Source organism: Diabrotica virgifera, chromosome 3 (genome assembly GCF_917563875.1).
Source record: "Diabrotica virgifera virgifera chromosome 3, PGI_DIABVI_V3a".
Lineage (NCBI taxonomy): Eukaryota > Metazoa > Arthropoda > Insecta > Coleoptera > Chrysomelidae > Diabrotica > Diabrotica virgifera.
Genome location: NC_065445.1, coordinates 101,696,361 through 101,712,031, shown reverse-complemented (window position 1 = coordinate 101,712,031; position 15,671 = coordinate 101,696,361). Strand labels below are relative to the sequence as shown.

At 32.8% G+C, this 15,671-nt stretch overlaps 1 protein-coding gene across 1 annotated transcript in view; it reads left to right on the top strand.

Annotated features, from left to right (window-relative positions):
• Positions 1 to 11,895, top strand: part of LOC126881242 (uncharacterized) — a 65,760-nt gene extending 53,865 nt beyond the window's left edge. Inside the window, exon 2 of the mRNA XM_050645394.1 lies at positions 11,536 to 11,895. Coding sequence (XP_050501351.1) covers positions 11,536 to 11,730 — 195 coding nt within the window. The 3' untranslated portion in view covers positions 11,731 to 11,895. The remainder of the gene's footprint in view (positions 1 to 11,535) is intronic.
• The last annotated feature ends 3,776 nt before the right edge of the window (positions 11,896 to 15,671 follow it).

The window sequence follows — 15,671 nt, the reverse complement described above, 5'->3', positions numbered from 1 at the left end:
ACACCCAGTATATTATTTTATAAATTGAAAGAAATGTCATTCACCTATCCAGCGATATAAAGTTTTTCAAAATCGGTTGTCAAATCACTGAGTAATTAATTTTTAAAATGAGAGGTGCAACGTGGATATCACATACCTAAATACCATAACGAAGCAAATTGATATTATGTTATGTGATTTCCACATTGCATCTCTCATTTTAAAAATTAATTGCTCTGTCATTTGACAACCGATTTTAAAAATTTTTATATCGCTGGATAGGTAAATGACCGTTTTTTTTTTCAAGTTACAAAAAAATATACTGGGTGTTCAACCGGGTGTAATAAAAAAATTCAACAACGTTTTTTTTAAACCCGACATTTTTTATTTAAAATCGATATAAAAGAAATGGTCATTTACCTAAAAACTTGAAAAAACGGTCATTTACCTATCCAGCGATATAAAATTTTTTAAAATCGGTTGTCAAATGACTGAGCCATTAATTTTTAAAACGAGAGATGCAATGTGGAAATCACATAACAATATCAATTTGCTTAGTAGTCCTGTCGCCAGTAGGGGTACAACGGCCTCCTTAATTCAGATGGACTTACCCAAGTTTTCTTTATGTATTTTGACCCGTAGAACACGAATTTGTTGGGTAACAGTCGATCCGGATGTCGATAAGATTGTTATAAACAAAGAACTTGAGGAATCACATAACAGCGATTTTTTGCAAAACAAAACATTTTTTTGTATTTTTTGGGTCATTCTAAGCAAAAAATGTTTTTACAAGTTTTTTCGTAGGATCCATAGTTTTCGAGATAAACGCGGTTAAACTTTCAAAAATTCGAAAAATTGCAATTTTTGAACCGGAATAACTTTTGACTGAAAAATAAAATAGCAATTCTTTTTATCGCATTTGAAAGTTCAAGTCAAATTCTATCGGTTTTTATTATTTTCATTGCCAAAAATGAATTTTTTATTGTTAAACAAAGCTATAAACACATAGTGATTGAATGATGTTTTCAATGCATTTCTAATTTGAAATCGAGCGAGTAGGCGCGCATACAGAATTTCTACGTATATTACGTACATTAAAACGCATGCATTGGGCACGGGAAACACTCTGTGTTTATAGCTTTGTTTAACAAATAAAAACTTAATTTTTAGCAATGCAAATAATCAAAACCGATAGAATTTGACTTGAACTTTCAAATGCAGTAAGCAGAATTGCTATTTTATTTTTTAATCAAAAGTTATTCTGGTTCAAAAATTGCACTTTTTTGATTTTTTGGAAGTTCAACCGCGTTTATCTCGAAAACTGTGCATCCTACGAAAAAACTTGTAAGATCATTTTTTGCTGAGAATCATCCAAAAAATACAAAAAAATGTTTTGTTTTGCCAAAAATCGCTGCTATGTAATTCCTCAAGTTCTTTGTTTATAACAATCTTATCGACATCCGGATCAACTGTTACCCAAAAAAATCGTGTTCTACGGGTCAAAATACATAAAAAAACTTGGGTAAATCCATCTGAATTAAGGAGGCCGTTTACCCCCCTGGCGACAGGACTATAGTTATGTTATTTAGGTATGTGATATCCACGTTGCACCTCTCATTTTAAAAATTAATTACTCAGTGATTTGACAACCGATCTTGAAAAACTTTATATCCCTGGATAGGTGAATGACCTTTCTTTCAATTTATAAAAAATATACTGGATGTTCCATTAAAAAAAGTCAACAACGTTTTTTTTTCAAAAATCCGCCATTTTTATTTTCGTATTTAAAAGCGATATAAAAAATTCAATCCATTCAGACAAAACTTTTACTAAAATAAAACATTTCAGCGAAAACCGCATATTTCTATCTTGAGTCGTTTAGAAGTTATAGGCAGTTAAAATGGGGGAAAATATAAGTGGACACCCGGTATTAACTAACAGTACCTAAATATACAAACAAGCATACATTTGGGAAATGTACCGATAGAAAGGGTTGATAAATACAAATACCTAGGAACCTGGATTTCAGAGAAAAATGATCAAACAACAGAAATAAGGAGTAGGATAGAAGTAGCAAGAAATGCGTTTGTAAAAATGAAAACAGTTCTCTGCAACAAAGACCTTAGCTTAGAACTGAGAGTAAGAGCTTTGAGATGCTACGTGATCTCGATACTACAATATGGACTTGAAAGCTGATCATTAAAGCAAGAACACATAAATAAGCTACAGTCATTTGAAATGTGGTGTTACAGAAGGATGATTAGAATACTAAGGACACAGAAGAAAACGAACACGGAAGTATTGCGAGAAATGGGTAAAGAATGCGAAATAATAAACACAATAAAAATAAGAAAGTTACAATATCTGGGACACGTAATGAGGGGACCGCGATATGAAATGATAAGACTGATAATTCAGGGAAAGATAAGAGACGGAAGGAGTATAGGAAGAAGGAGAGTGTCATGGTTGAAAAATTTAAGGGACTGGTTTAAATGCAGTTCTATAGAACTTTTTAGAGCAGCGGTAGATAGAGTAAAGATAGTGATGATGATATCCAATCTCCGATTAGGAGACGGCACTTGAAGAAGAAGAACCTAAATATACGTTGTATATTTATCTAATATCAACGGTATCATTTATATTATTTTAAAGTCCGCATGATCCACTTGTCGTGGACTAATCCCTGACTGTCTCCACGAACAGACTTATTGTTTTTATAATAAATATAATCAAAAATGGCAAATAAATATTACATATTAACGTTAAATATGTCATATGTGTATCATATGCTTAATGTCAAATGGTCGCCAAAATGTCAGGCGACTACGCTAGGTGTCGCGTCATCGCGTCAGTTATGCACGGAGCGAATAGTGTTTCATCTTTCATAACTAGAAATAAATTTGGTAGTCAATATCAACTAAATCTTTCAAATGTTACGTGAAAATAATCAAATTTCGAATGACAAAAAATATATGAAAAAGATGAATAATGGTTGATTTAGACTAAAAGACAAGTCACAGTCAAATACGATACAGTCAAGATCGCCTCTGTGTTTTTCCGATGAAGTAATTCCCAAGCGAGAGCACGGTACACTGCTCGTCCGATCGATCAGCCAGCGATCAACACTGTGACTTGATCGTCACTGGACTGGACTGCCTACTGTCAGTAACATGTTTTCAGTTGATGTACTCAATCTGTTTCGTCAATTTGTTAACAATGGAGGACGAAAAATTAATTGGATTTGTTCGCGAATAAAAATTATTCTACGAATTATCGCATTCATTGTGCTCTGATTTATCAGCGAAAATTAAAAACATAACAGGAAACTTCGATTTATTCACATGGCACAAAGAAATTATGTTCTACTGTAGAAGGGACTGTACATATTCAGGACTATAATATATTATAAAGTATTTTTGAATGTTTCTTAAAATACCAAACAGAATACAAAAATAAGTGCCTACGTATTTCCATCCGACCAAATGAAAGTTATTGTAGATTTTAATCCTATAAAAGACATAATTACCATTCACATATTGTCATTATATGGTTCGTTCTAATTATCCCAGAAGTATGCAATAATGGAGCTCATTCATTGCAATACCTACTAAAAACTCACTAAAGACTCGGTAATCTTGATCGACTTAAATGCTGACAGACTGGTGGGGATCTGCCCGCACTGTGTGTGAATGGATCGCCCCTTGACTTGACGGCGATTTGACTGTTATCTGATCGTATCGTGACTGTTGGTCTGATTCAACCTTAAATATGTTACTCCGGTCAACTTACGCATCCGAGGCTACAAAAATTACCATCAAGCTGAAAATTGGCAGGATTGTTCAAAATACCATCATAAATGAAATCTAAAAAGTCCTCATAAATCCGACCCGTGCTAAAAATTTTACGCGGGGTTAAAGGTCACCAAATATGGTTTTTAGCGATTTTCAGCGAAACGGTAAGTTTTATCGTAAAATTAGTTATAATAAAAACTGTAGATTAGATAATTATCTATAAAAAATGTCTTATTACTTTATTTCCTGAGAGCCACCGTTTTTGAGATATAACGATTCAAAAAGTGGTAATCGTAATAATATGCGCACACGTTTCTACACCAACTTTGAGGTAGTGTACTTAGCGCGTTTTTTAACGTGGGTTCCCCAGTAGGCCTATTCCACGGATCTGTTATGATTCTGTTTAATTTAAAGCTATTTAATAATTGATATTGACTAGGGTTAAAAATGATAAAAGTTATATAAAGCGGTATAAATTAAAAAAAAGGGAAATTTATCAAACTGGTTCATAATTTTCTAATACTTCTGCTTCCCTTGTTCTTCTTCTCATTGTTCTTCTTCCTCTTCTTCATCTTATAGTTCTTCTTCTTCTTCTTCTTCTTGTTCCTCTTCTTCTTCTTCTTGTTCATCCTGGGTGCAAGTAAATTGTCCCAATAATGACACATCGCATGGCTCCTCAATAGAATCAAATGAATCCTCAATTGTTGGTGATTCAACATTGGAGCACGACCGGTTTTGACAATTAGTACATGCTACAGAACAAAATAGTTTAACTTTTTTGCAACCACATTTAGCGCTACGTCCCTTTTTACCGTTGCAAACAATTGTGTTCAGGAGTTTTTCCGGCGCAGGGGGGAGTAAAGTTTGAATTGGTTCTAATGAACTGTCGACTAATTTCCATCCCCAGTCTTTTGGATCTAGATGATAACCAAACCACACTTGAACTTGGTAATATACCCGAAAAAGATGTTGATGAGCAGCCGCTGAGGTTGGAGGAAGACAAGATAACTGCACTTGTTTTTTGTTTCGAGTACTTTTAAAAAAACATGCATATCGAAACTTATTTAAGCACGTAGTTTTCTTAGGCGCTCCATACATAGAGAGAAGAAAGCTAATTCTGTTGAAAATAACTTCTTGTGGAGTTAAATTAGTTTTTTAAAAACTTCAGCACATTCAAGTAAATCTTGTTTTTCAACCATTTTAAAAACAGTCGTTTAACCCCTCCTGAAAATGCAGATGTCTTATCACAGCCAGTTATTGCGTGTAAAAATAGTATATGATTTTGACATTTTGCAAAAGTAGATAAACTTTTCGATGAATATATTTCCGATTGGTGTTGAGCTTTTCCAGGCTTTAAAAAAAAGATAGTTTTTTCGATTGGAGTTCTACCAGTGAGTAATACGAGCAAGTCTACATCTTCACCTACAACAATAGTTGTATTTGTTAAATTGAATTGCTCTATGGCTGTTTCAATTATTATTACGTCAGCATTATTATTAGCTTGTTTTACCGATATATTTTCAGCAATAAACTTATCTTTCAGCATTGAAATGAACCGAGATTTGTTGTGAGTATTTGCAAGACATTTCTGTTGAGTAGTAGATACTGTCATAGATTGATCAAATAAAATATTAGAAGATGAAGATGTTGCTGAAGTTCTACGACGTTGTTCTGCAGCTTTAATATTTCTCGTAAAATCATTATAGCCATCAAATACGACAGTAACTCTGGGACCAAAATGACACCGTACATATCAATTTACTATTTTTGTTGGGATTAAGCCGTAAAATTCAAATAATTCTTATTATTTTCGCGTTACATTAACTTTGTAAAGATTTTTTTGTTGGCACTGTAATATAATACAGCTTATACATTGAATCCCTTGGTAGACCGCAAGCTGTATAGTAGAAACATTATCATATTTATAATCTTATATTATTATGTGTAATATAAGTTAAGTTGACCGATAGAATATTATGTTTACTTGTATTACAGCTTCAGTGATATATAAATGTATGTATATACCTGGTGTACTAGTACATACAATAATATATTATGACGATTAGAAGTCTTTCAACTCTTTGAATCGTTGTATCTCAAAAACAGTGGCTCTTAGGAAAAAAACTATGAAGATATTTTTTATAGATAATTATCTAACCTACATTTTTTGTTAGAGCTAATTTTACGATAAAACTTACCGTTTCGCTGAAAATCGCTAAAGACCATATTTGGTGACCTTTGACCCCGCGTAAATTTTTTAGCAAGGGTCGGATTTATGAGGACTTTTTAGATTTCATTTATGATGGTATTTTGAAAAATCCTGCCAATTTTCAGCTTGGTGGTAATTATTGTAGCCTCACTCCTATTTTTGAGTCTAACTAGACCGGTCTATGTCCTATATCCCTCCTAAACGAGTCGCTTATGGTTGCAACTAAAAACCGTACTTAGGCTAAACCCTTGGATACATTCCACTAGGTAATCTAGAGAATTTTATCATTTAACAGGCAACCGTTTGAAAGATATTTGCATTAAACCGTTGTTAGAGAGCCATTTTTAAAGAGCTCCAGCTCCCTTAGCAAGCATTTTTCGATAAGGTGACTAACGTCAAATCGACATAATAGGCCAGGAACCGAAGCTTTTCACCTCGCAATTTTTACAGAATATATCGATTTGCTTGAAAATTTGAGAATAAGTAGTGGATAGTCCAAGGATCAAAATCTATATGATTCCGAAAGGCGCTTTTTCTATGGGGGTGGTTGCCACCCCATCTTGGGGGTGGAAATTTTTTATTATATTTTGACGGCAAAAGTTAATAAAAACATTCATTCTAAGCAAAAAATGTCCTATACATTTTTTTGATAAAATTAACAGTTTTCGATTTATTCGCTATCGAAAGTGTTAGTTTTGTATAGAAAAAATCAATGTTTTTCGATATACTTAATCATTTACGATTCACTCAATTTTTGCCGTAGCAAAAGTTTTTTTAAACCAAGTTCTTGGGAATTAAATAAACTACAATTGTATATTAAACATTTTTTCGTATCTCTGATGCTAATCTTTCTATTCTGAAGAAAATGGCATTTTTACCAAACTACAAAAATTCGTTATTCGCTTTTAACTTCAATTCTGTAAAAACTAATCATTCTAAGCCAGCCAAACTTCTCTAGAATCTATTAATAATACATAAATAAAAAATAATGAGCAAGGCCAATGACTAAAAATACCGCTAACTTACATTATTATGCTTCCAATTGGATTTCTCCTTTTTTTTTAATATATTGATTTTTTAACCGTAACTTTTTTATTTTTTATCTTAGAAAGTTTGTTAAAAAATAATTTTGTAGGATTTTACAAGATCTATAAGCCTATTAGTATTAAATCTTTTTAAAATCCTCAGTCGCAAAAAGAGGTGATATTGAAAGGGTTGGTAAAGGTGGTTTTTGCATGTTATTACAAGTTTTAATTGTCAATAGCTCACTCAATTTTTACCGTAGAAAAAATGTTTGCAAACCAAGTTCTTAGAAATTAAATAAGCTACAATTTCATATTTAAACATTTTTTTGTATCTCTGATGCTAATCTTGCTATTCTGAAGAAAAGGCCATTTTTTCCAAACTACAAAAATTCGTTATTCATTTTAACTCCATTTTTTTTAAAACTAATCATTCTAAGCCGGTCAAACTGCCAGAACCTATTAATAATACATAAATATAAAAGACAAAATAAGGTCAATGACTAATTTTAATTAGGATGGTGATTAGGGGGTTGCTTGCGATCACTTTTTTGCTGAAAAAAATAGGGACTGACATTCTTTTTCACTTAATTTTTGAGCTAGAGACTTTTTTATTTCTGGAGATAGATATTTTTAAGTACTTTAAATTAGTTTAAACAAGTTGTCCTCGAAAAATGCATAGTTTTCCCGTCTTTTGACATTGAAACTACAATATTTAGCATTTGACGTAGAAGAGCCAACATATTATAGCTCGATTACTAATTACTATTGGTCTTAAAGAAAATAAAAAAAAAAACGGTTTAGTTTATTTTTTTAAAAGGTACGTTTTTGTTTAGTAAAGTTGTTTTGATAAAACGAAAACATTTGGAGTTATTAGCAAAAAACTTATTAAAAACATTGATTTTTTCGATATAAAACTAATACTTTCGATAGTGAACAAATCGAAAACTATCAATTTTATCAAAAAAATGTATGAAACGTTTTTTGGTTAGAATGAACGTTTTTACCAATCTTTGCGGTCAAAATATAATAAAAAATGTCCACCCCCGAGATGGGGTGGCAACCACCCCCATGGTAAAAGCGCCTTTTGGCATGATATAGATTTTGATCCTTGGACTACCCACTACTCATTCTTAAATGTTCAAGCAAATCGATCCATTCTGTAAAAATTGCGAGGTTTTTTCCTATTTTAAGCTTCATTACTTGGACTATAAAGTGAGTTTCAGATGTTAGTTTGTAGTTTTCTGTTATGAAGAGCGTTTATGGACGTAAAGGATTTGTAATGTGCCAGTATCTAAATTCGTTAATCTTAAATTTAATTTTTTTCAAGTGAGCTTGTCAGTGGTCATGTTGCAGGAAATGGTTTGTGGTTGCAGGTAGTAGTATAATCCACTATGCCGTTGCCATGAATTCCCATGTACTTATAATATACAGTGTGTCAATTTGAAAAGTTGCCACTCCCTATAAGAAAATCTATATGTCCCTATAGAAAATCTAAAAATATGCAAAAACACGTCAAATTTATTTGTGAGGGGGACATTTTGTAGACCAGTTTTCAACTAAATTACATCAACCCTCTAGCGGCGGAGGACACAACCCCCAAAATCTTTAATGGAAAGGACGGTTGAGTGATACCTCATTTTGAAGGTCATTCAATTACCTTTTCAAAAATACCGCATACCTACCTGATATTTCTGTTTAGTACTTTTGAAAAAATCTTGGACTCAATACTATAAAAAATTTTGGAGTTCTGAACTCGATACTTAATATCCTTACGGTTCTACTTGATTTTTCCAAAAATACTTCAAAAAAATTATCTAAATACTCCAACACTCAAAAAAAATTCAATTTGGAGCTAAATATTCCAAAAAAAGTTTTGGAGTTCTGAATCGATACTTAATATCTGTACGGTTTCACTTGATTTTTCCAAAAGTACTGAATGGAAATATAACGTATGTGGTATTTTTGAAAAGGTAATCGAACGATCTTTAAAATGAGGTATCACTCAACCCCCCTCTCCGTTAAAGATTGGGGGGGTTGTGTCCGCCCCCGCTAGAGGGTGTACATTTTTTTTACAAAAATGTCCAAAAAAAGAATTTTTTGGACATCCTGTATAAATAATTATGATAATGTTTATATTACTGAATAGAGAATTGAATACCCTTTCAAATGAGCTACCACACGACCCCTATTCCCTATTTTAAAATAAGGGGTGGGGGAAGTGGAAGGAAGGGGGTTGACAAATGACAGATGTATGTATCGTAAAAATGTGTCCCCCTTAGAACAAAAATCGACCTGTTTCGGCATTTCCTTAAAATCAAATAACTACTGCTAAATATCGAGGTGGACTCTTTTCTTTGGCCCACCCTGTATATTAGAAAATCATCAAAGCAAATATTTTAATATTGTTCTGCAATTTTAATAGCAACATTATATATAAATTACGGTGTTTATGCTGCCAGGGATGTTATATTGGACAAACCAGTTTGATTTGCAAACGTAAAAATATTAGGCGCCACTAACGGTACTGCGGCGTCGTTCGATAGAATCGTCGATGATATCAACTCTGCAGTATGTACCTACTGCAGCAGACAGGCCAGTCTCTCTGTGGTAAAATTGTAAAGATTTTGTTGGAAGCACGGTAACACACGATCAAAATTTTTGTCAATTAGTCGAATTCGACATAATTGAACGACGCCGCAGTATCGTGAGAGGCCGGCTTTAGAATCATTAACAAATTTTAAAAATAGACTGTTTTTCGAGATGGTGTCATATCAATCGAAACAAGAACGCTATTAATTTGTAATATTACAATGTTCCATCTCCTTTCTATAATTTATCCTATTGACTTCTTTTGTGTTTTACATCTGTAATATAGATTTTCTCTTTATTTTGTTTCTTTGACATTTGAGTTAATTTTCGTTTCAAGCCTTTTCGTTTTAGCTTACATTTCATTCTGTAGTCTTTCCTTCCAAATTAAGTCCCCATTCGCTATTCAAAAGTTAAATTCAGAACTTCAATTGTTCTAGCTCCTGCCTTGTTCCTCTAAAGTACTTCAAATAATAATTTTATCCACCGTCAAATAAATTCGTTAGTACTAGTTTTTCTCCAATATGTTAACCACTAAAAAAAAGTGCCTTCATATAATTTGTTCTCTTCCGAATAAAACTTGAAACAAGTAAAACATATGAAATAATATCAACAACAAGAAGTTTTTCTTAACTTATTTGGGGTGAGTATTTTCTTAATTATAATTATTTACCTTACGCTTTTCGGCTAATATTTTAGTGAGCGATACTTAGCAATGCTTGAGTTTTTTTTATTTATTATTATCTTTATTTCTTTACGCTTATTGCTATCATTAATTTTTATTCAGTTTTTAATTACAATTTTCATCTTCGTTGGGCAAGGAAATTATGTTCAGTAGTATGAGTTGGGACCGTTTAACTTTAGTAAGACGTTCTACTTATACGCGAACTGGGTCTCCTTGCCAAACGTAGATCTCATCAGTGGCGGCTCGTCAGATGAGGCAAGGGAGGCTCAGCCTCCCCATAAATTTTTTACACACTCTATACTGTTTTGTTTATCATGAATCGCGAAAACAACAATTACTCTCACTATTATACAACGTGTAAATTCCATATTATCACTAATTATCCATACGTACGGAGCATTAGCATTCGCATGATCGCGTCTCAGTTTTATTACATATTATTGTAGGCAGGACCCTGGGTTATCCCGAGATGCACGAACGGAGCCGAGAAGCCCAGCTTTCTCCGTTGCTAATGCTCCGTGCAGCGCAGCAGGCGTTTAAGGAGACCCGGTCTCCTAACAGTGGCATCTACGGCGCCATCACACGTTGCCCGGAGATATACCAAGGGAGGCAGTGTAGCTTCTCAGCTCCGTTGGGTGGTTGGGTGCGTCTCGGGACAACGAATTTTAGGGTCCTGACTAAATATAATGAAAAATTTAAAAGTGCGAATTTTGTTATGAAATTTGGTATGTGGGGTTATAATAATATTTGGAACAACTTGCTCAAATAACTGTTTCCGATATCTCTAACTCAAAGCAAAATATCGGTAATTTATCGTGTTTTTGAATTCGCAGTAGGCCGCGTTTAGAATTAAAAAAATTCAGTTGAGTATCTTAAAAATTTGAAGCTTCATTATGTATGGACTGCAAGACTTCAAATCTGTATTTATTTTGATATGCATAGGTATCTATTTACAAATAGATGGAATTGTTAACAAATAAACGACACAAACTTTGGTATTAAACTTTTACTATTAGACTAACTATTTTTAAAATGATGATATCATGAAATTATGAATTAGGATGATATTATGAAATGTAAATAAAAAATGGTCAAAAGATGGGGCCTTAAATTACATTTTTTGGCGCATTTTTTTGCTAGTGCAAATTTGTCTAGATATTTTACAGTTAGGTATAGCCTCCCCTATTGTAAAAATCACGAGCCGCCACTGGATCTCATGTGCTATTATACCCATAGTAATATGCACTGTTTTTTTCTTAGTCGCTGGGGATAGCCTATTCCCATGCTGTATGCATAAAGTACAATCTAGCCGCCGTTCTGCACCGGTGCCGACGCAACTACAATAAGGTCCTGCGTCCGAACACCTCCAGTCAACAGAGGCTACGTGGAGCCGAAGTCCCTCCAAGACCTGAGGACGGCAACGGAGATCCCTCGACGGACGCAAAAGATAAGTAGCCCTCTTGCAGTCAGGCGTTAGCAAAGTGCTACTGAACAAATTAGTTTCCTTGACAATAAATCTCTTTTGTTAATAATCTTCAATTTCCTTTCTTCAGTATATTACATAGCAATAATGTGTATCTGATTGATTTACCAGGGTCAATAAATGAATATGTGAAGTTACTTTTGAATTTTATTGATTAACCTCCTTTAGAACCTTGGAAAAATCATTTATTGTTGCACAGCACAGGACCTACGCCAGGCTGAGCTAGCCAATAACCTTTGTAAGGGTTACACTATAACACAGACACTAGTTACGTTAGTAATAGGATACTCAACATTTTAAACACTTCATATTCATAATAATAATGTCAAAAATCACATAACCTCTCTATAAAATTTAGTCTTTAAAATCTACGAAAAGAGTTAATGTTTTCCAAAATGCATCCTGTAATTTGTTGGCCTATATTTTAATGATTCCACTCTGTGAGTTCTTATTTTTGTTTGTAAGTATTTTGTAATTATTAATTATTGTTAAAAAAAATTAGTGCACTTCTAAAGAAGTTTAGGCTACCTTTTAAATATATTTGGGGCTAGATCTGCCCGATGACCTGCTTACCAGATGACCAGAGCTTGACAATCAATACCTGAAATTAATTCAGAGCCGCGTTTTACACGAAAAGGGGTGACTTTATGGGGTTAGCACGATTATACGACTATACGTGCTGTTTGTTCTCTTTTGCTGTTCGTGGGAAAATTTTCCACCTATCATCGTTGTGAATAATTATTTTTGATCTAAAATAATATTTTAATATCATAAATTCTACATTTTGAAATGAGGAATAATATTGATATTTAATTTTTTTGTGTTTTGACGGTTGTGTTATTTTACTATTACACAATCATTTATAGGGCAGTCAATGAGGGTATTGGACTCCGAATTCCATCCTACTACATCGATTTACTTGATATTGTCACAGAAAGTAGGTAATAGCTCAACAAACAAAGTATACTCTATATACTATGGCGCGTCTATTTTAAGGGGGTGGAAAATTTTTTGGTCACAATAATTACAGAAGTGGATAGAGAATCTAATTCTAAGCAAAACTTGTTCTATAATTTCTTTTAAACTCAATACTTTTTGACTTAGTGGTGGTTGAAAATTGGCCATTTTCATTGAAAAATGACACCTTGTCGGACGATTTTGAACAATAGCTTATGAAAAATAAAAGAGATTTGTTCCTTCATAAATCTTCTAGTTATAATACAAAAAGAGATATGGTAGGTGAAAAGAGTTTGTTTTTTTCTGGTGCATGTTCAAATCGGTGCATTCAACTTGAAATAACAGAGAAATGTTTGATATTAGATGTATAATGCTAATAATTAAGTAGTTTTTATGTGTATAATATTAAATGTCCATTACATTTAAACTAAGCGAGGTATGCTGCAAAATAATTGATGACTAATGTATTTAAAGAAAAGATGAGAAGTACATTTAACCCATCTCCACCAGAATTTAAATGCATCGTCTTCTTTCTATAATATCTTTTACTATAGTGTTATTTCTATGTTCAAAAAGTTAAGGCGGGTTCTCACTTGTCAGTTTCGCTGACGCAGTCTGGCTGATTCATTAATAATGAAAAATAAAAAGCGACCATTGCATTCACACGTTTCTTGTTTTGCTCCATTCAGTCCTCAGCTAGTCCAAACCTTCTTTAACTTGGTAATGAAAATGGTTAAAAAAAATTAAACCAGTTATTCGGGAAGTATGTTTACAATGATTAGTAAATGAATTACAGAATATTCCAGTGAATCGAAAGAAAAGAAAACGTCGTAGATGTTGGGGCAGGTCCTGAATATTTCGCAGAAATATACATATAGGGTGCTAGTGCAACTATGTATATTGAAAGAATTAGATTTGGAAGATTGTGATTCATATACAAACCACTTAAGAACGAAGACAAATTTCAAGAGATTCTTCAAAAAATTGCTCCAAAATTTCTCTCAAAACTTGCCACATTGAACAAATCACGAAAATGTATGTTTTCGCGCTTCAGTTTCTATTCATTATGCGACCATGATCAGTCAATAATGATAAAAAGTAGAACTGGCTTTTACTTAACTGAAAGTATAAATGTAAATCATACTCATTTCAAATGAAAAGGTGTTCTCATGTTCATTATTTGTTCAGGATCACTGAATCAGTTAGACTGCGTCAGCGAGACTGACAGGTGAGAACCCGTCATTAGACGGGTTTAAAGTGAATCATTTTTGAAAAAAAAGATGTTCAGATCAAATTATAGAGCGCATTTTTAAATTTTCTTAAAAATCTCCTTTTTCTCCGTGTAACTAGAAAAGAGATGCGAAAAAAAGATACCGTACAAAAATGTAGGGTTTTTTTAGGTAAAAACTTTGTTTTATTTTTCATTACTGCATCTCTTATCATTTTTAAGTTACATGGAAAGAAAGAAAGATTTTTAAGACAATTTAAAAATTCGCTCTATAATGTGATTTTATTTTTTTCAAAAACAATTTAATTTAAACCCATCCAACTTTTTAAGCATATAAATAACACTAAAATAACCGCAGACGTTCGGATACAATTAGCGTCTCTTTGCAAAGACAATGACGTCGACTTTGCAAAGTAACAAGACACTTGCTCAACATACACACTACACATGACACCAATACTCATGTTGTGACTGGCTGAATGACATAAAGTCCATGCCATTAAAAAGAACACTATAATAAAAGGTATTGTAGAAGAAAAACGATGCATTTAAATTCTGGTGGATGAGGGCTTAAATTCACTTCTCATACGTTAGCCATCCATTTTTTTATATCTCGCTTAGTTTAAATGTAATAGACATTTTATATTTTTTCATTTTAAAGATCTTTTCAAGCACAACAAAAGGTATTGGTAGCATTATACACCTAAAATCGACCGTTTTTCTATTATTTCAAGTTGAATACACCGATTTGAGCATGCACAAAAAAAAACAAACTCTTTTCACCTACCATACCTCTTTTTGTAGTATAACTAGATGATTTATGAAGGAACGAATCTCTTTGTTTTTTTATAAGTTACAAAAATATTTTATACAGTTTTTTTAGTTAGATGCATAGTTTTTAAGGTATTCGCAAAAAACCGTTCGAGAAGGTGTTACGTTTCAATGAAAATGGCCAATTTTTAACCACGAATGACTAAAAAAGTGTCGAGTTTAAAAAAAATTATAGAACAGTTTTTGCTTAGAATTAGGTTCCCTAGCCACTTCCGTGGTTATTTTAACCAAAAAATTTTGAGTGGGAACCGCCCCCAAGATAAAAGCGCCGTAGTATATAGGGTAGACTTTGAACTAGTAGAGGCTATTCCCAAAAGTTCATTAAAATCCATGTAGTTGGATAGAATTTTTTCTTTAATAATCTACGAATTATACTGAATATGCTTGGTCAATTTAAAAATAAAATAATTCTACCATACTTTCAAAAAAAATGTGCTTGAAATATTGATTTCAACCCTTACGCCCCCCTCTTAAGGATAGCTATGACACGATTTTGATAGGCAACCCATGTAAGTCGTATTTGTCTATGTATGAAATTTAATAAAAAAAATGTTTATCCGGAATGCAGATGGGTGCAGGTCGACCTATATTCGGATCCCGTACTATAATTACTTTCAGCCAGTTTTCTTAGGGCCGGTTGTTCGAAAGCTAATCAACAATGATCATTATCAAATATTTAATTACTGTCGCCAACTGTCAATGTCAAGTTTGTTTGGGTTGCTGAAAACATAATATGAAATTACTTAATCAATTATGTTAATAATTGTAATGTTAATTGATTAACTAATCTCATAATTTTAATCCATTGTGTTTTCAGCAACCCAATAAAAGTTGACATTGACAGTTTTGGTGATAGTAATTAAATATTTGATAGTGATCATTGTTGATTAGCGTTCG